Below are 19,574 nucleotides of genomic sequence, written 5' to 3'. Positions count from 1 at the left end.
GGGTGGCCTTGGACCTGCAGTTGGGACAGTACTGGCTATTCCTGGCGGGACTCAAATCTCCAACACACATTTCTAATATGCAAGTTAAATAAACATTTCAGTCATTTAATAGTAACTAGACCACAACCATCCTCACTGACTCCCACCCCTAAGGGACTGACCTAGGCCTAATCTTTTTTCTTTTCCTCGCCCCCCCACCCCACCCCTTTTTCTCTCCCGCAGGCTGGCTTGGCCAAGTGCCTTGCCAGTGCTGGGAGCTCAGCAGAGCCCTCTAGCCCAGGGAGTTCCACAGGAACCCAGTTTTAGGTCACCAGTAGGCTTCCCTGAGAGGTAAGAAGACAAGACACCACAGCCAGTGGAATACAAAAATAGAGCCTCTCTTTTGTTTAGAAAACAAAACAAAACAAAAACAAAAAACCCAACAGCAAACAATATCCACAACTAGAAGGCGGCTTCCCCAGCTCCTCCCCTTCGCAGCACCGCCGATCTCTCTCCCGGAGGAGTCTCCGGCGGAGGCGAGTGGTGTGGGGAGGGGCTGGGCGGGCGCCTATCGGGGCTCCGGGGCCCAAGTCCTCTGGCTGCCTCGCAGGCTGCGCGTGAAGGGCGGGTAGTTGAGGAACTCGAAGCGCAGGCTCTGCTCGGTGGTGTGGTGACCCCGCGGCAGGCGCTTCATGAAGTGCACCTCGCGCTGGTGCTGGCGCGTCTTGGAGCCCTTGCGGGGCCTGCCCTTGCGGGTGAAGGCCATGTACCAGCCCTCGTACTTGGCATTCTGCAGGGCCGTGTAGTTGTTCTCCAGCACGATCTCCGTGAACACGCAGTCCTTGCCTTTGCCGTTGCTCTGCAGGTAGTTGGGGTGGAAGGGGGCGGGGTGGGGGTGGGGGGGAGAGACGTGATGCTACGGAGCCTCCCTCCATGTGAGGCAGAGGGCCAGCGGCCCCAGACAGCAGGTGGGCACCCCAGCAGATGGCGAGGGGAGCCAGAGCCCGGCCCCACGCCCTTCCCCCCCCCAACCCGGGGCACCCGCTCTCTAATCCCTCACAACGCGCAGCCCACCCGGCAGCTTCCTGTCCTCCTGGGCAGCAGTGACACATGGCTGTCTACGGAGGGGCTGGGCCCGAGGCAGAGGGGCCCAAAGCCTGCCTGTTCTGGCCTACTGCCCACCAGTCTGGCCTGGGCTGCTGGGCGTTTCTCCACCTGGCCCCCTTCAGCATCTCTGGGACTCAGGATCAGCTCCTAAGACAGCCACCCTATGCGGGGGAGGGGAAGCCTGGGAGAGACTCTGAGGCCCAAGCCCTGAAGCCTAGGAAGCGGGGGAGCTTGAGGCTGGAGAGGAGCCGTGACTAATGGGGCCATTTCAGAGCTAGGCCGAGGGGCTGGGCCTGCGGCTTACTGAACATTCCAAATGCTGGTACCATGTAATTGGACATAATAGCAAAGCAATTTGGCGATTTGTTAAAAAGATATATGGAATTTGCCATCACCACCCCCAACCCCTTTCCTTGGCCTTCCTCCTTCATCTTCATAGGTCTTCCTCTCTCTGGTTGTTTCATTCTCTTACTCCTCCATCTAAACCCTAGTGTAACTGAGGCACCGTGGCTCTCCACCCACCTTGCTGAGATTAAAGTGCACTAGAGGCTCAGGCAGTCCAGACGGCCTCCTGGAGCCCCGACTTCCCTCCTGGAGCCTCACCTTGGCAATTAGCTTTCCCTTCTTGTTCATGCAGATGTAGAGACCTGTCTCGGCTCCACGAACTCGAACTCTGCTTCCAAAAGTATCTGTCTCCACAATGAGCTTTGCTGTCGGGGAAGTTATGGGATGCTCATCAGGTCTGTGACCTCTGTGTTCCACAGCTTTGCCCCAGTTGACTGGCCCAAGCATAAGTCCTGTCCCTGGACTGCCTACTCCAAGGGCTGGGGACACAGTACAGGCTCTAGCCCCAGCGGGCCTGCTGATGCATGGGGTAGCCCTAGGAAAGACAGACTCAGGCCTGGAGAGATGGCTCAGCGGTTAAGAGCACTGGCTGCTCTTCCAAAGGACCCAGGTTCAAATCCCAGCACCCACATGGCAGTTCACAACTGTCTCTGTAATTCCAGTTCCAGGGGTTTTACACACACACACAGACATACACTGAGGCAAAACACCAGTGTAGATGAAATTTTAAAAGAAAGATAGATGGACTCTCTTTTTTTCAGGACCCGAAACTCCACCTCTGGGCTTACAAAGGCTCCAGGACAGATCACAGTTTACAAGCTAGAAATGTTTGGATGCGGCAAAGTGAGAAGCAGGAATCCCCACTACTTTAGCTCTCTTTCCAAGCTAGAAGCCTTTGTATGGTTGCGGAACTTAGAATATCATGAGCTTATTAGGAACATCTGGGAACAATGGTGACCTCCCCATCATGAGGCTGAAGGCAAAAATGCCCTGTTCTGTTCCTGCCCCTTCAGTTCTAATTGGCAGCCCTGGCCATCCCTGCTTGTGACAACAGGGGCTGGAGAGATGGCTCAGCGGTACTGTTCTTGCAGAGGACCAGAGCTCAGTTCTCAGGACCCACATAGGGTAGCTCACAACTGCCTTCTGACCTCTGTGGGCACACACACACACACACACACACACACACACACACACACACACACACACCACATATACATAACTTAAAATAAGATGAATCTTAGAAGCGGAGGATGCTCCTTCCTATACACAATGACTTTTGAAGACTGCTTCCTGGGACCAGACACTGATCCTGTCCCTCCCTCAGCTTCCCTAGCCATCAGAGCCCAACTCCAACTTGCAGACATGGACAACTCAATTGTCTCTTCTTTCCCCATTACAGTATTAGCCAAAAACTTTCATAGGTGATGTAAGCCTGGACTGAATTCTGTGCCCTTCTCTACTTCCTGTTCACATGGACAGCCAACTTGCCCCAGAAGCTGGTCCTGACCACCTCTTTATGCAATTGCTCTCTGTGAGGCTGTTCCCAAGAACAGAGGGAGGGCTTTAGTTAGATGGTTGCCCTACTACAGAGCCCAGCCCTCTCTCTAAAACCAGCACCAGGCTTAGGGGACACAGGGATCATCTGTGACGTCCTCCTGCTGCCTAGCCTCTGACTGCCCCTTTCTTCTTATAGTCATAAAAGTGGGACCCAGAAGCCAAAGTCCCTAGTCTGTGCCCAAGTCAGCTGGGAGATGCCACTGTTTACCTCTCCTCGGACCCAGGCAATCTGGCCATCCCTCGGATGCCTGCCCGCTTTGTACAGCAAGAAGCAGCTGCTTCATGGCCAAGGAAGGATGCTGGCTGGAGAAGGGATAAGAGGACCTTGACTAGAAGATACCAGCCCAATATCATATGGCACAGTGGGCATCTCTGCCCCCATCTTGGATCCCAGCACAGCACCTGGGACCTTTCCATTGCTCTCTCCAGTCTAGACACCTCATGCCTCATTGATGGGCTTTTCAAGAGGCAGACCCAAACTTCTGCTCTTCCCCCCCACCCCCACCCCCGCTGCCGCAAGGCAGAGACCTAGCAACCCTGGAAGCCTCCTCAGCATCCAAAAGCATCGAGTGGGCATCTGACCTCTCCAATGCCTGAAGACCAATTCCCATCACTGCCAGCTTGGTTTCTCCTTTCCACTCCAAAACCCAAGGATGCTAGGCCATTTGCTCCAGTAGAGTAAACTCTGGAGGAGCCAGGCATTCCTCCCTTTTTCTTGTTGGGAAGCTGAGAAGTGCAGCAAGCAGCCAATTTGGAGGGACAAAGGGCCTGAAGGCCGGCTCTGCCAGCCCAGCGGGGGAGCTCGGCCACCAGGCAGGCTAGGCCCCCACCCCCACGCAAAGAGCCCCCACTCTCCTCGGATCTGGGGAGCCTGGCCCCGCAGTTTACAGCGGGTTTCCCGACCAGGCTTTTGGAAAGCTTAACATTTTCAAACCTATTCTTCCACCCCAGTGACAGATTTATCCCAGGAAAATTATGTCTCCTTCTCTGGCTTTGAAGGGAAGTCGGCTACGTCGATGCTGAAAAAATGCAGCGAGACATACTGGATCCCCCAAACTGGCTCGAGAAGAGGAGAAAGTATTCAGGAAATGTTAAAAAAGGTGAACGTAAGAAGAGTTTTAATCGCTCTGCCAGACGCGGGGGTCTCTCCAGAGATTCCTAGAGAACAATCTGAGCCTTTTTTTTTCTTTTTTTCTTTTTTTTTTTTTTTAACATTTACAGACTCGCAACTCCTTTCAAACTCTACATCTGAAAAAAAAAAAAGAAAAGAAAAGAAAAGAAAGAAAGAAAGAAAAAGAAAAGCCTGGTTCTTTTTCTATTTTATATCATTCTTCATTTTTCTTCTTAGCTCTTAAAATGCCTCACCTTTTTATTACATTTTAATAGAGTCTTCCCTTCTGCTTTCATGCTTGTTTAAGTTGGTCGTTATTTTAAGGTTTTTAAACTCACAATAATCGCTCTCTAAAAACACCACCAGCCGCCCAAAGGGCCTGCCTTCCCTGTGCCACAGCTAGGACTCTGGAAATTGGCCCCATTTCAAGACAGGAATATTGAAGTTTTAGAAATCAATCAGTTCTCAGCCCTTGCCCCAGAATTCCCCCTGTACTCAGCAACCCTTACGGGGAGCCACCAGCCAACTGGGGTATCCACAGTGGATCAGAGTCTAACTTACTCCCAGGCCTAGCTTCCCCATGCAACTTGCCTCTTCTGATCAGTTAGCAGTATCCCCCCCCCCCACCCCCCTTTTCAAGCTCGGGGAAACTCGGGGCTAGCTCTACCTTCTTTTTTCCCACTCTCCTTTTGTGGGCCCTGGCGACATATCCTCTTTCAAGAACTTCCCTTAAATCTGCCCCCTCCCCAACCCTCTGCCTCCACCTGCAGCTGGGAAGACGGGTGTGTGTGGGGAGGTGGGGGGGGAGGACTGTAAGGGAGCCTCCTGGATTCATTCATTTGCGGAGCAGGTTAGAGAGGGCACCTGTGGGCCACGTCCTCCCCGGGGTCCCTTCCCCACCATTCTCTCCAGCTGACCCTCAAGGCACCTTTCAGCCTTCCCTTCTCAGCTGGGGAGTCCGCAGGCCTCTCTGGCCAATGCGTGTGGGCCTGGCAGGGAGCAGCGAGGTCCACAGCTACCTTTCCTCTCCAGGGTCCCGGGAAGGCGCCTTACCGAAGGGGTCTCCGTCTTCTGCCATGGCGTTGATGCGCTTGTTGGCCAGGACCTGCACGTGCTTCCCGCTGGTGCGGCTGTAGAGCTGGTAGGTCCGGATGAGGCGGCGGCTGAGCTGATCCGTCACCAGGCTCTGCTCCCTCACATGCTGTGTAAAATTAGGTGAGGACTGAACAGTTACCTTTAGGAAATTGAAAAATACACAGCACGCCATTATAACGCTACTCTGCCCAGGGGCCCCCGAATGGTCCCCCATTACCCTTGTACCCCGCTCCCGCCAAGCCAGGCAGCCAGCAGGGAGTGGGGGGATTTCCCCCCAACATGCCGGCTCAGGCCACCAACCCCCGCGGGGAAGTCGCATAGACCCAGCCCAGGATAGATAAAACCCCGGATGAGGGAGAATCTGGACCCACCTGTTGGGAAACACCCTGGGGCTCCCGGCCAGCTCGGAGCAGGGAAGCGGGCTCCCTGCCCAGCGCAGGCCCCCCGCCCGGGCCTTCCTAGAGGAGCAGGGTGCTTTTAAGTAGCGAGGCAACGCTACCCGACCCGTGACATTTATAAAGACAAATTTACGGAGCAAATGTTGAGAGTGCAAAGGGCCTAAACTAACATCGTTGGCTCAAACCCGCCACAAGTCTCCCCAGAGAGCAGCGGAGAGGATCTTTGCTGCTACTACAACCCAACTTCCCTTGACAAGGAACACCCGCTGGCTCCGGCTCCCACCTTCCTCGGAGGCCAGGTGTGGCTACAGGTAAAGTTCCCAACCTCCCGAACTGACTAGCGCGCGTTTGAGATTCGCGGGGCTCAAGACCCTTGGGTTCTAGTCTCTCCACTCACTCGCTGTGTGACTTTAGGCAGGACACTGTCTCTCTGTTCCTTAGATCCCTCCACGGGGTAGTTTGGGGCTGGATTTGTAAGGTTCTTTCCAGCCCTGCTGCGCTGGCCGAAGGGTCGGTCCTCGTGTCCCTGCCCGACAGTGTCAGCTGGGTCCCCCGCGCCCGGCCCCCGCCTCTGTGCAGCGCTCCTTACCTGGGCTTGGAGGCAGAGAACCAGCAAGTGTAACAGCCTGTGGGAGACAAAAGCGGGCAGGAGAGAGGCGCGGGGTGAGCGGAGAGGGCGCGGCGGGCGCGGGCCGACGGGGACGCGGGGCGACCGCGGTACTCACAGGCAGCTCAGCGCGGAGCGGGGGCTGCCCATGGCGCGCGGCCCCGGGAGCACCGAGAGCCCGGGCGAGGTCACGCCGTCCCGCAGGAGGCCGCGGGAAGACGAGCCGAAAGGGCGGAGGCCGAGGAAGGTCGGGGTGCGGGAGCCCAGCGGCTATCCCGACGCGACACGGCGGGTCCCGTGGAATGTCGTGCTCGCCGCGCGCGCCGATCAGCTCTGTGCCGCTGCTGGAGCCGGTGGCCGCTAGCTCTTAGGAGCCCGAGCAGGCGGGAGGGTAACGGGCCTGTGGGGTGGGTGGGGAGGTGGGGAGGGAGGGGGTGGGCAGGGGCGGGGGGCGCCGCACCGGCCGCGAGGGGGGAGCGCGGGGCGGGCGGCCGGAGCCCGCACCCCCGGCTGGGCGCTGGGGCCAGGTCGCCGCCCGGGGCGGGGGCGGGGCGGCCCGGGGCGGGGCGGCGGGCAGGGCTGGGATTGGGGGTCTGGCCCAGGGGAGGGGTCTGGGGACCTGCGGTAAGGGCGGGGGCGGCTGGTGTGGGCGCCTCCCACTACCCTTGCCTGTCTCCTCTAGAGAGAGCTCCTGGGACCTGATCGCCCAGGGATGGGGGACGCCTGGGACAGCATGTTTGGTGGAGTTCGGGATGCTTGAGTCAGGAAGGGCTGTTTCTCTGAGTGGGACCGGGGTCTGCTTATTTCTGACCTCCTCGAAGGTCTTTGCTTTGAGGCGCCTACTGTGTGCTTCGCTTCCATTGCCCTCCCCCCTCCCCGGGAAGCTGTAGCTAACCATGGAGTAAATGGTTGTGCTCTGCGCCCAGGTACTGAGCGTCCCTTGTGCGACGCTGGAACCCGGCTCCTCCAGCTTTCGGAGAACCCAACCATGATGGTTTCGTGTCTCACAGTCTCCAAAGAGTCTCCGGGAGGGAGAAATACCTCCTGTCACCCCGTTATCACCATCAGCCTTGTCCCAGTCCATCCCCACCTGACTCCCACTACTCTGAAACTTGAGAGGAACCTTGAGGCAACTGTGGTAGGAGCCTAAGAGGTCCCTGCAGCACCCACAGCCGCTGCCTCCCACCTAAAAGTGAGCAACTAGCTCGGGCAAACCTAATTACGTTCGGCAGCTCTTCCTGAGCAGCCAGGTGGACTTGGACCGAAACTATCTAGCCTTTCCCCTCTTGAGTCCCGTGATGTTTCTCTTGAGCAGGTGTCTGGTGTCTTGAGGCAGTTGGAAGCTGGTGAGAAGGAAGACTTAGCTAAGCCTTTCCCAGCCCCTCACTCATTGATTCTGTGGGCACAACCTGGCTAGGCAGAGATTTCCCGGGCCAGGTGTTTTTGGGAAACAGGTGGAGCCAGAGTCGTTGATGTAGCACCCAGCTGCTGCCTTCCTCCACGGTCTTCCTCCCTGACGACCCTCTGTGCCTCTGGGTAGAGCTAGAGGTTTGATGCGACCCTAGGAAGCCTTTGGAGGCCAGAGAGAGGCAAGCAGGTCCTTATCAGTCAACACACTCCAGTTCTGCCTGCCCGCCCCCCTTTCTGCATCCCGTCTTTCTGTACTCTTTGCTGCAAAGGCAAGCACTGAGCAGTGTTATAAAAGGGGGCATATAGAAGGGGGCGTCCCAGCGACTCCACCTGACCCGGCAAGTGAGTACTATCTGGCAATGGATCCAGACCTCCTCAGAGACGTAGTCTTCCCCAGCTCATCTGTGATTCTCCTCATGGATTCGCTTCCCCCTGAATCGGCACAGACCGGAAGGCAAGGAGGGGTATCTGTCTTAACCAGCTCAGGAACTGCAGCTCATGGCAGAGCTGGGTAGAGTTGGATGGATAGGGGTAGTCTGGCTGAGCATTTAGGCAGTGTTCCATCTCGTGGTAACTTCCCAAGGAGACCTGCCAGCCGATGGTTGCCAGATGGACCAGTCATTGCACACTTGTATCTGTCAATGATCGGGCAGGCAATTGCTCCTTCCAGTTCTACTGGGAAGTATGTCCTAAAGGAGACGATGGGGCAGAGGGGCTCCAGTGCCCACGACAAAGACCAGTCCCTTTCTTTCACCGCGTGTTTTGCAGGGGAGCCTTCTGTATGACTTGTGTGCCTCTTCCTCCGCCCCCCCCCCCATGTAGACTTGACTGGCCTGGACTCGCTTTGTAGACCAGCTGGCCTCGAACTCACAGGCTGCCTCTGCCTCCGTGTGCATGTGCCACCACGCCCAGGGGACTTGTCTGCCTTTTTATTTTATTTTTTCATTGCTCCAATCTGGCAAAGGTGATGTCTATTTACTTACAGAATTCACTCCATGAGCTGAGGATAAGAGGCACTCAAGAGTGTTTATTTTGGGATGTATTACCAAGTGAACGCCTAAACAAATGGAAAGGAAAGGTTGGTCTCCTCCTGAAAAGGAGGGGTCCTCTCCCCATATGGACACAGCACTCTGAAAATAAACTTGAAAAACAATATACAAGTAGGGACCAGGGAACCTCTGTGGAGCCTGGGTTCCAGTTCCTCCCAGGGGTGTGGATGTATAGCATGGGTTACCTGCGATGCACCAGGAGGGTTGTGTGTTCTCCTCCATTTGCAGTGTCACACCAACCCCCCCCCCCACATACACAGACCCCACCCCCACCCGTCGGAGAAGGGTCCCGGGTGAGGGTTTCACTCTTGTGTTTGGTTTCTGCCTCCCAACTCTGAGAGGCCAAATTCTTTTACCTGTGGAGACTCCCACGAACTAAGTGGAGCTTCGCATACATCTTCGGGATCCTTTTTGGCTCCTCAAAATTCCCTGTGTTGGGCGGGGGGGCAAGGGTAGATGAGTCTCCCCCACAGTAGTACCCAGAGCAGGCGGTGACTGACAGATGCTCCCGCAGGACTCTCCCTCCCTCCCTTGCTGGCCTGCCTCCTGGCCAGCTCCCTCCTTTCTTTATCTTATCAAAGCCCCGTAATTACAATTGCTATTTTGTTTCCTCGAATCTGCAATCAGAGCTCCCGCGCCTAGATGAGGGAGTGCTTGTCATCCTGATCTCTGAGTGACAGCCTGGCCACCTTGCTCCGCCGCCCCCACACTCCACAAACACAAACACACACAAGCACACACTCCCTTCAGCAAACACAAACACACACTCTTTGCCAACACAAACGGCCTTCTCTGCAAATATGCAGTCGACAGGACCCAAATGCACCCCTCACCCAGTCCCAGGCCCCTATTATCCACACCCAGGCCACCACGCCTGCAGGTCACAGCGACTCGAGCCTCCAGAGCCTCCAGCGTTCAAAGCGCCAGACTCTAAGCGGACGGTTCAAAGGCAAATCTCCGCGACTGCGGCGACCAAGAGCTCCCCTCACCCCACACACCAATACCTGGTTGCCCCTCTTTCAGCGTTCTCCAGACACTATCCTATGCCTACATCTCGCAAGCTCTCTAAGGCCAGAGAATTGGCAGCACTCCTGTTGTGTGCTGAGATTGCTGAAAAAGGGGTATCCTGAAAAGGTGCGATCTGGGAAGGAGGAAAAACAATTGCCAAGTCTGTCTGAGCCTCGCTGCAAGGGGCCGGGGAAACTCCTGAACTAGAAGGCAAATGTGGATTGGGCTCCCACTGCGGGCAGGACTGTGCTCCTAGTCCACCAGGCAGGAACCCACCAGGAAAACAGGCGAGAAATACAATGGGCGATCACTGGAGTCACAGGGGGTAAACACTGATGGTGGGGCAACGGGGTGAGCGTGGGGTAGGCGGAGAGAGTTTGGAAGGCTTCGGGAGAGGTCTCTGCACTTCCGCACGGCCCGGGGGGTTGGAGGCAGGAGCCGAAAGAAGGTAGGAAAAGGGAATGCCGCCAACTAGCCCCTCTCCTCGAGCACGGGCGCTTCGTGCGAACGAAAACATATACGCACCCCAAAACTTAATGACTTACTCCCTCCTAGTCTGCCTTAAATTTAGTTATCGTTTGTCCCTGTAGAGTGTTCCGGCCACAAGCATTTTAAAACACGCCCACCAGAGGGCGCTAGTTTCCCCCTTCCCCTCCAGTTCGAGACTCCCGACCAATGGCTCCTACACCTTGAGGTAAGGTCCTGGTCTGAGGGCATCGTTTGTCTTCCACTTGAGAAAGAGAGGTTGAAAACCTAGCCCTAACTCCTCACATAGATGGGGAAAGACTTCTAAGGCCAAGAGGTACCACTTCCCTCTCTCCCCTCCTAAGCGCTACCCTGTTGAGGCCAAGCTGTCCTCCAATTCCCAATTTTCTTGCCTTGTGCTCCCACACCTGAGTTAGGTTTCCTTTCTATATTGTGGGGGTCACTCCGCCTGGGCCCAACCCAGCTTCTTTGTACTATCTGAGAGGCCCCCTACTTGTTTGTCAGCTGCTGTGACTTGGCCTGATTCTCTTAGGCCCTGTTCTCTGTCCATCTTCAGCCTGTCTGCGGAAGTAACCTTTTGTTTGTTTGTAGGACACTGATCCCCAGCCGCCCCAACCCATCAACACAGCTGAACTGCTGACCCCAGAGCTGGGTGCCTGTAGTCCTCACACAAGCTACCCTCTTTCTCTTCTGGCATAGCAGTAGCCAGCCCTTCCCCCCCCCCCCCCCCCCCGCAGCCACCTGATTCTAATGATGAGACAGTACAGCAGAGTGCTGGGGGGGGGTGGGGGGGGAAGGGAGCAGTAAACCCTCAGCAGAGGAGGTCGATTCCCATGGGCTCCTTTCTGCCCCCATATGCCAGGCCACCCGGATTCTGGTTTCCCTGTCACCCAATCTGGCCAGTTCCCTCCATCTGGCCCTGGGAATCAGGTTTCTAAGGGCCTTGCTCTCCTCAACCTGCCTCAAAAGAGCAGAGCAGCAAAGGCTGGGCCCCACCCCTCACAGGCTCTTTCCCCTGGGCTGAGCCCCTCATGGGGCAAAGGATGCACATTCCTCAGGTTTCTTAAGCCCACTTATCTGTCCCCCTGCCCATCAGCCTGAGTGCTGACAGAGGCCCAGACCCCTTGTTTGGAAGCTGATAACCTCCTGCCATCGACGGCCCTCCCCCACCTGCAGGAACATGCAGTAGGCTGGAATGGGAGGGCCCTCTGCAGCAGGGCACAAGAAACTGAGGCCTGCTTTTGGCCCAAGGCCCTGGGGAATAGTAGCCCCCATCTCTCCAACTTAAGACCCAGGACCACCCTCTGTGCTGCCACAGTGCCACCTGGTGGTCCCTAGGGAAATGTCAACTCAGCGCTGGAAAAAGTCACACGAGAATTAGAAAAAACAAAACCAAAATGGTACACCACTTTATTTAGATATTTATCTAAAAATGTAAAAAGTGTTACAAATGTGTTATTTGAACTTCTGATCCTTTTTTTCCTCCCGTCCTGGGACTGGAACCAGGGTTCACAAAACTTTCAATCTGGGCAGGAGGGTCAGGAGAGGTGTTCAAAATCATCCCACCCCAATAGAAAAGGATTTTAAACACCTCTCCTGAAACACGTGGGACCAAACACAGGGCCCTGTGGAGAACGCAGGCTCTCTCAGCACCAGCCCAAGTCCCTCCCACCTTCCCAAACGATCCTCTTCAGCGAGTAAAACATTCTTGAAACTTGTCCAGGAGCGTATGGAGCATGGTGCTTGTAGCAAGCAGCCACCTGACCTGAGAAAAGCAAAAAACCGAATCAGTACCTAGGGCCTCTCCTGCTCCCCTGAACTTCCCAGGTCGGGCGGGATCCCCTCCTCTCCCACTCACCAGAAACAGGGACCGCTACGGCTGGCCCCCACGCTTTTTGGCAGGAAGGATGCCACACACCTTAACCTCCTCCTCTTCACTCTCCTCATCCTCACTTTCTTCTTCAGAAAAATCATTGTTTATACAAACTGGTGGATACACATGTGGTACAAACAGGTTAATGCCAAAGGACTTTAAACACCACATGTCACCTACTCAATGCCCTGTGGTGCTAGGCTGACAGGGAACCTCATCTTCTGGAGCTCGGGAGTCCAGACGGGAAGAACCTCAGATAATGAATCGGAAAAAACAAGCCCCAAAGAGCCCACCCACATCACTGGAGCTGGACACCTGGAGCAGGGTATGGACGTTCATGGACTTGAGTGGCCAGTGAAAGGCACCTAATACTGGCTGCATGAGACACTGGGCGAGGAGGCTGGGGTTAAGGCGGTAGTGGACAGTGAAGGGAGGCCTGGTGAGAGGGCCCACTCTTCTCACCGATCTGATGCCGACCAGTGATGCGCACAGGCCCAGAACCGGACTTCAGGCGGAAGGTTACAGGTGGTTGGAGCTGGAAATCATCCAGACTGAGCTGGAAGGTAAGAAGGAAGGCCTGACCCACTCTGGCCCACCGATCTTCGGATTTAATACTGAAACTCTCTCTCAATCCCCGATCTTATGCCAACAAATGGCTGGCTTCAACTCACCATAGGCTGGCAAGATAACCTGAGGTTGGCCACAGGAACTGCAATCTCTTGGTTGTCGTGATCCCGGGCCACGACTTCCACTACGTTACACTCGTCCTTTGCTCCCTCGGTAAGGCACAGCTGAAAGGCATACGGAACCTGAGTCTAAAGTGAGGGCTGACACCAATGCGAAGGGATCTTATCCTAAAACCTGCCCAGACTCGGGGCGGAGGCGGGAGTACCGTTGAGGGGACCAGGGAAGCAGCCCGGTGAGGTTAGCCACGAGAGACTCCCAAACCGGGGGCGGGCGAAGTGCCCGCTAGCCCATGCACCCCCAAAGTCCCTCTCCATCTGCTTACCATGTTCAAGGCCAGCACGTGTTCCGTATCCTCCTCTTCCTCAACCTTGAAAGTGAAGGAGCGGGTGTGGCCGGAGAGCTCACAACCTGCAAGAGAGAGCGTTCGCTCGAAGGGAGAGCGCGGGAAAGGTTTCAAACTCCGCTGTCCCCTCCCACCCCGTCATGTGCTGGCGCGGGGTGACCGGTCATTTACGTGCCTAACATCTCTTAAGACACCTGGGCGGGCGTCCCTCTCTGGCCGTACAGGCCGCGAAGGGTTAGGGGAGGCGAGGAACCCTCGGCCCACACCCACGTCGTTCCTCAGCCTAACATCTCACCCGCCCGGTCCCACCCTCTGCCGCTCCCCTCTTCAATACCAAAAAAGAAACTATCCATTGTGACCGGAGCCGGGACCCCCAGGCCGCCGACACCCCCAGCCCGGGCTCGGCTCTCTTGATTCAAGAACGCTAAAGCAGCAGCAGCGGTGCCGGCGGCCATGCTGAAACGGCCGTGGAGGCCCCGCCCCCCACGCACCGAACGCAGCACTTCGGCCAGTTCCGGCCCCACCCATTAAAGGAGACGCGCGCATCAAGGCGGGAAGCGAATGAACCGCCGCACTAGCCAAGAGCGGCCGTCATCACTTCCCCAAGAACAGGTAGCAGCAAGGCCTCAGAAAAAAAATTTCAAGAAGTACATAATGGGGGCTTAATGTCAGCATCTATTCTTTCGGACGGTTCTGAGGCCTCTTTCCCCAGTTCATATTTCCAACCCAGAAATCTGTACAGATGTTAGGGTAAACTTTGGAATTCAGGGCAGTTAACTTTCCTTTCCCAGGAATTCCCACCCACACCCTTGCTACATTGACTGTCCCTTAGATAAGCTTCCTGGTCGTGATGGAAGCTTGACAGCAAAGGACCGACGCTCACTTGTGGGAGTCACCTGCTGTCCACGCCTGAGCTCCTACTTGCCATCAGCCTAGGCACACCCTTGTGCTGTGGATCCTTCTCTCAGCTGAGGTGACCTCCTCCCCACCAACAGGCCCCCATTTAAGGAGACCAACCCATGCGCCCCCCCCCCCCTTTCCATAGAAAAGCTCAGTGACACCTCTCAACTTTAAATTTTAACTGTAGTAAGAAGACAACTTACTTAAAAATAAATTGTACTTTTCTGAGAAAAATCTAGAAGTTAACATCTTTTCTGGGGAAGGCAGTAAGACAGGACTGGCTACAAAATCCAGGCTTTGGATACCTACTTTAGCTGAAGGACCAAAGGATGAGAAAGTAGAGAAAAGGCAGCACACCACCACACATATTCACGTCAAGTTTTATTTTGCTTCTTGCATGGTCTGCAGAGTTTTACAGTTCGTTTTCTACAGGAACTGAGCTGTGATCCAAACAATGAAATGTTACTCCAACCTTTATGTTCATAGCCATGAAGATGCACAGCACATTATCCTAGAGCAAGAGCGGGCGGCACAGACCTGGATGCGCCAGCTATGGCCAGAAGATCATCCCAAGTGATTATTGAAAGCCAACAGAAAACAAAAAGCAACTGGTTTAAAGTCCTGATTCCACATGAAGCTGACTCTGAAATCCTCAAAACAAAACATTCTAAGTCAAACTCAAGTCGTGGGACGTGTTCAGAGCGAGCTGAGCACTGACCTGTCTTAATTATCTAGCGACGTTTGCCCTTCACTTCAGCCTTCAAAACCAAACTTGATTGCAGTTTTCCAACACCACCTACCTCAGGTTTTTACTCTAGTGAGGTGGTTTACTTCAGTATACTCCTGGGCCTCAGGTGGAAGTCACTAGGTACATTAGATTTAGTGCTAAATGTAAAAGCTCACATGGGAGTTCTATAAAAGAAAAATGTTTCAAGTTTCCTTTTCTCTTTCCCCCTGCCCCTCAGCTCAAAGTTCAAAAGCTGATGCAAAACTGGAGGAAAGCAAGATAACAAAATACTGCTGAAAATCTATGAAGAAGTTACTAGGTAGCTAGCCATGATTTAAAAAAAAAAAAAAATCCTGCAGAGACTATCTGCCAGCTTCATGCTCAAAACCCTTAAATTGACCAAATCTAAATTAAAATACATGAAGTTTTCAGGGTCTCTGATTAAAAGAAAAAGTATACTTATGGGTAACATATACTTATTCTTTCTTTTAAAAATTAGATACAAACATGCAAGAATTAAAGACTGATTCAATTAAACCAGGAGCTAACCAGGTCTTGAGATTAAATGACAACTGTCCTAAGGGCAATGAGAGAGAGAGCACCAGTCAGTCCTCTTGCCCTCACCTGGCAACAATGTCAAAACATTTCACATGCGGATCTGCTAATTAAGGTTAATTTCCAGAAGTAACTGCACTTCTCAACAGAGTTGAGTCATATATGAAGTTAGGGGCTCATACCCCAAATAGTCACGGCCTATCCCTATGTGGGAGGCACTTTAAGCATAAAACTTCTTAGGAAGAAAATGACAAATGTAAAAGGAAATCTACCATTCACTGGTTTACATCATTGAAAGTGCCATCCAAAACCAACACCTTTCATTTTCAAAGGAAAAACAAAAACAAACAAACAAAAAAACCCCATAACATATAAAAACAGTAAACAAAAAGAAGTCAGGTTACAGCTAGTCTATATACAAAGAAATTTACAAGTTTGTCAACTTAGGCCTTTGCCACAAACAAATGCACATTTGTCCCTACAAAGCACAAGCGCCTGAACCAACAGTAACAGGAGACAGTTGGCCAGAGCTTTACAAAAAGCAGAAAAATTGCCCCAAATTGAAACTCACTAAACCTCCCTCATTCCTGCCATGTCTCCAAACAAAGGAGCCGCTGCACTCAGCACAGCAAGGCGAATGCAGAGAGTGATCTTCGTTGCTCTTAGGTGAGAAATGCAACCACACTGGATGCAGAAAATAGTGCTGACTGCATTTATTTAAGAACCTCTCCCTCTAGAGCCCCACACAAGAGGCCCTGGCACTAACACAAGACCCCAAGGAGCACACCACATCTGTCTCACACAGGACAAGCAGCGCACTATTCTCCCAGCCAGTGAGCAGGGAGAAAGTGAGGGGTGAGTTTTCAGTCATCTTTGTTTCCAATTCAAGGCTGATCTGCTGCCGCTCCAGAGAAGGAACTGTGTGAAGACCTCAACCACCAAGCACACGGTGGTGTTAAGAGACTTGGACAGTTCACAGTGCAAAAATGTCACAGGCTTCGACCAAGTATAACCACATCCTTTGGAAATCCTTCCATCTTTGCAATTTCAAAACAGCCTAATTTGCTGTAAAATTCCAGAATCCTTTTATCATCTGGTCTTACTTCACAGAAAGCCCCCCGGGAGCCTAGAAATGAAACAAATATTTTAAATATGAGTAAGTATATTATATATATGTGTGTGTGAATTATAATAATACAGATAACAGCTTTATTTCTAAACTTTATATTACAATTTTTATTAGTTTTTTTTGGTGGTACTGGAGTACTCTGAGCTATAGTCCCAGCCTAGTAATCTTTTGTTTTTATTTTTGAGAAAGGGTCTGCCTCCCGAGTGCTGGGATTACAGGCATGTGCCACCACGCCCGGCTTAAAATTCTTATTACTTAGCCAACAATGAGTGAGCAAAATTCTTCTCACAGGCTGGGCATGGTGGCGCACGCCTGTAATCCCAGCACTCGGGAGGCAGAGGCAGGTGGATTGCTATGAGTTCAAGGCCAGCCTGGTCTACAAAGCAAGTCCAAGACAGCCAAGGCTACACAGAGAAGCCTTGTCTTGAAAAACCAAAAATTCTCACAAAGTAAAGTTCTTGCAGGGGGTGGGGTGGAGTGGTGGTGAAGCACGCTTATTAATCCCTGCACTCAGGAGGCAGAAGGAGGCAGAAGGAGGCAGATCTCTGAGTTCGAGGCCAGCCTGGTCTACTGAGTGAATTCCAGACAGCCGTGGCTACACAAGAGAACTGTCTCGGAAAAAACCCAAACTAAAAACCGAAAAAGGGGGAAAGGGCTGGAGCTGGAGCTCTGTGGTGTCCAGATTCAGCGTCCTATGGTGCAGAGTGTGAACAAAACCACTTGGGGGTTTGCTGGAGAGGATTGCACCAGGACGTCCAGGCCGTAGCTTCTTTAGTGCTGGGATTCGATTCTTTTCTTTTCAATCCTAAGCTATAGCTCTAAGGGCAGACACGGTAGCACAAACCTGTGTGTGAAGCTGACACAGAACATTGGGGGATTCTAGGCCAGCCTGAGTGACACATAGAAGGTCAAAACTAAATGAAATGCTTAAAGCACAGGGCTGGTGAGGGGGCTCAGTGAATAAAGCTACCAAGCCTGCCAACTAAATCTGATCTCCAGGGTCCACACATAAAAGGAGAGAATCAATCCCCAGAAGGGTTCCTGGCTTCCACACGCACACCCACAGAATAAGTAAAAATAGTCTCACTCAAATACTGCAACAACACAACTGGTACTCACCATTAGCCTTCAGTGAAGACAGGAGGCAGGCCATCATGCTTTTGGCAACACTTGGGTCAGTGACTTTTTTGTGAATATCCATCTTTATCAGAGAAGGGAAGTTGGCAAGGAAAGTTTCTGGCAACACCTCTTGCTCTTCATGGAAACTCAACATTATTTTCTGCAAAAAACAGAATCTATTGACTTTCAGGTTACTTTTATAAAATCAGTATCTTAGACTCAAGAAAAGCAAAGCAGTATTTATTAACTTTTCCAGCTGAGAGAGAATGATTAGCTTACAATTCTAAAAGGTGTGGTGGTGCTCACCTTTACTTTAATTCCAGCACTCAAGAGTCAGAAACAGGCAGATCTGAGTTCGAGGCCAGCCTGGTCTACACAATGAAATGCAGACCACCTACGGATAAAGGGCAAGACCCCATCTCCAAAAATGAAAGAGACACATAACACCCCCAAGACCAAGTTACCAACCATCTAGAGGGCTTGACGGGTCAGCAATGAAGAACACTTGCTGCAGTTAGGAGGCTGTAGTTCAGGATCCCAGCACCCATGTAAGCCACCAGGCACCTGACACATGCCTATCACCCTACTTTGAAGGGAACAGATGTAAGGCTGCTGGGCCTTGCTGGCATCTGAGAAAATGTGAGCCCTAGGTTCAACCCTGCCTCAAAGAAATATGCAGGGAGTGATAGAGGGCACCCTATCAATGCTCAGCTCTGGCCTCCATGCATGCACACAAGTGCACATGTGCACATATACTCAAGATACATACAAGTATAAAATAGTTTAAAAAATGGTTTGTTTAGAGCAGTCATGGCTGTTCATGCCTGTAACCCTAGAGTCCTGTGATTTTAAAGACCGCCTGGTCTGCCATCATAAGCTCCAGGAGTGCTAGGTGATACAGAAGACTAGACTGTCTCCGAAGACAAGTTGTAGATTCAATCCTCAGCAACATAGACTTTAAAATAAAAATCAAAGTACTGGCAATGACAGCACACATCTTTAATCCCAGCACTCAGGAGATAGACCAAGGTGGATCTCTGTTGAGTTCAAAGCCAGCCTGGTCTATACAGTGAGTCCCAGGACAGCAAGGGCTACATGGTGAAACCCTGTCTTGAAAGAACTACAATAAATAAAAATTAAAAAACAAAAACAAACAAACAAACAAAAAAAAAAAGAGGAGGGGGGGGCCTGGAGAGATGGCTCAGAGGTTAAGAGCAATAGCTGTTCTTTCCAAACTGGCTGAGCTCAGTTCCCAACCACAGGGTGGCTCACAGACATCTGTACTGAGATCTGGTGCCCTCTTCTGGCCTGTAGGCGTATGTGCAGGCAGAGCACTGTATACATAACTCAATCTTAAAAAGAAAATCTGCAAGGAAGAGCTTAGCCAGGGCAATATAACATAATAAAACCCCATTTCCAAGAAGATAGACAAATATTCATGTGGTATTCTATATTAGGCATTGGAACAAGAAAGATCGTTAGTAGGAAAGTTGGTGCATATTTTAAATTTGGTTAATAATGATGTACCAGCAGTGGTTTTATAAGCTTGAGAAATGTTGAAAACAAACATGGGACTGGAACTCTATACTACCTCAATTTTTTCTGGAAATATACAAATTAAATTACAACAATATTATTAAAATAACCTTTTAAAAGTTTGTACACTATACACAAAAATGTGAATATGTTTATAACAGAATAAAAGAGTCATGGTTTCCTGTCAAGACATGGATCTTTTTAACTAAGCTTTTGTTTAAAGAAAAAAAAAATGGAGGGGGAAAAAATGGAGACTGCAAAAATGGACACTGCAGATGTAGGTCAACGATATAACACCTGCCTAAAGTATCCAAGATCCTGAATATAAACTTTAGCACAGTTAAAAAAAAAAAAAAGGCAAGTCTTCCTTGGGAAAACACCAGATGGTGGGTGACGAGACAGATGCCAGCACAGCCAGGGGGCCTGGAGGACCTCAGGGCCCAGGCGCAGGAGGCCAGGGCAGCTCCCACCTAGGATTCAGCCACATGGCTACTAGAGTTGCAGGGCTGAAGAAAAGGAGTGGATGTGCACAAAGAGCAACCTGGAGAAAATC

At 52.2% G+C, this 19,574-nt stretch overlaps 3 protein-coding genes and 1 pseudogene across 7 annotated transcripts in view; 1 reads left to right on the top strand and 3 right to left on the bottom strand.

The window, feature by feature from the left end:
- Positions 1-19,574, top strand: part of LOC311592715 (large ribosomal subunit protein uL22-like) — a 222,231-nt pseudogene that overhangs the window by 15,073 nt on the left and 187,584 nt on the right. The gene's annotated exons all lie outside the window — the stretch shown is intronic.
- FGF8 (fibroblast growth factor 8) lies at positions 419-6,600 on the bottom strand. 4 transcript variants are annotated; one of them, XM_084757283.1, is made up of 6 exons: positions 6,318-6,600; positions 6,182-6,218; positions 5,566-5,652; positions 5,153-5,333; positions 1,690-1,796; positions 419-838 (listed from the first exon to the last, which is right to left on the bottom strand). In XM_084757283.1, exons 1-6 carry the CDS (start codon positions 6,347-6,349, stop codon positions 548-550), a joined length of 735 nt encoding a protein of 244 aa, XP_084613409.1. In that variant the 5' UTR covers positions 6,350-6,600; the 3' UTR covers positions 419-547. The 4 variants fall into 4 exon arrangements, with proteins under 4 accessions (XP_084613409.1, XP_084613410.1, XP_084613411.1 ...); XM_084757284.1 differs by having other exon boundaries at positions 5,153-5,300; XM_084757285.1 differs by lacking the exon at positions 5,566-5,652.
- On the bottom strand, positions 11,530-13,547 carry NPM3 (nucleophosmin/nucleoplasmin 3). The gene is made up of 6 exons (XM_084762198.1): positions 13,390-13,547; positions 13,035-13,120; positions 12,697-12,816; positions 12,488-12,581; positions 12,011-12,138; positions 11,530-11,917 (listed from the first exon to the last, which is right to left on the bottom strand). The coding sequence occupies exons 1-5, from the start codon at positions 13,508-13,510 to the stop codon at positions 12,026-12,028; spliced, it is 534 nt and encodes a 177-aa protein (XP_084618324.1). The 5' UTR covers positions 13,511-13,547; the 3' UTR covers positions 11,530-11,917; positions 12,011-12,025.
- OGA (O-GlcNAcase) overlaps positions 14,320-19,574 on the bottom strand; it is a 33,744-nt gene continuing 28,489 nt past the window's right edge. Inside the window, exons 16-17 of the mRNA XM_084772205.1 lie at positions 17,486-17,645; positions 14,320-16,363 (exon numbers count right to left, since the gene is read on the bottom strand). Coding sequence (XP_084628331.1) covers positions 16,227-16,363; positions 17,486-17,645 — 297 coding nt within the window. The 3' untranslated portion in view covers positions 14,320-16,226. The remainder of the gene's footprint in view (positions 16,364-17,485; positions 17,646-19,574) is intronic.

Source organism: Acomys minous (genome assembly GCF_964271855.1).
Source record: "Acomys minous genome assembly, chromosome: 2".
NCBI classification, from domain to species: Eukaryota; Metazoa; Chordata; class Mammalia; order Rodentia; family Muridae; genus Acomys; species Acomys minous.
This window is presented reverse-complemented; position numbering and strand designations above follow the sequence as displayed.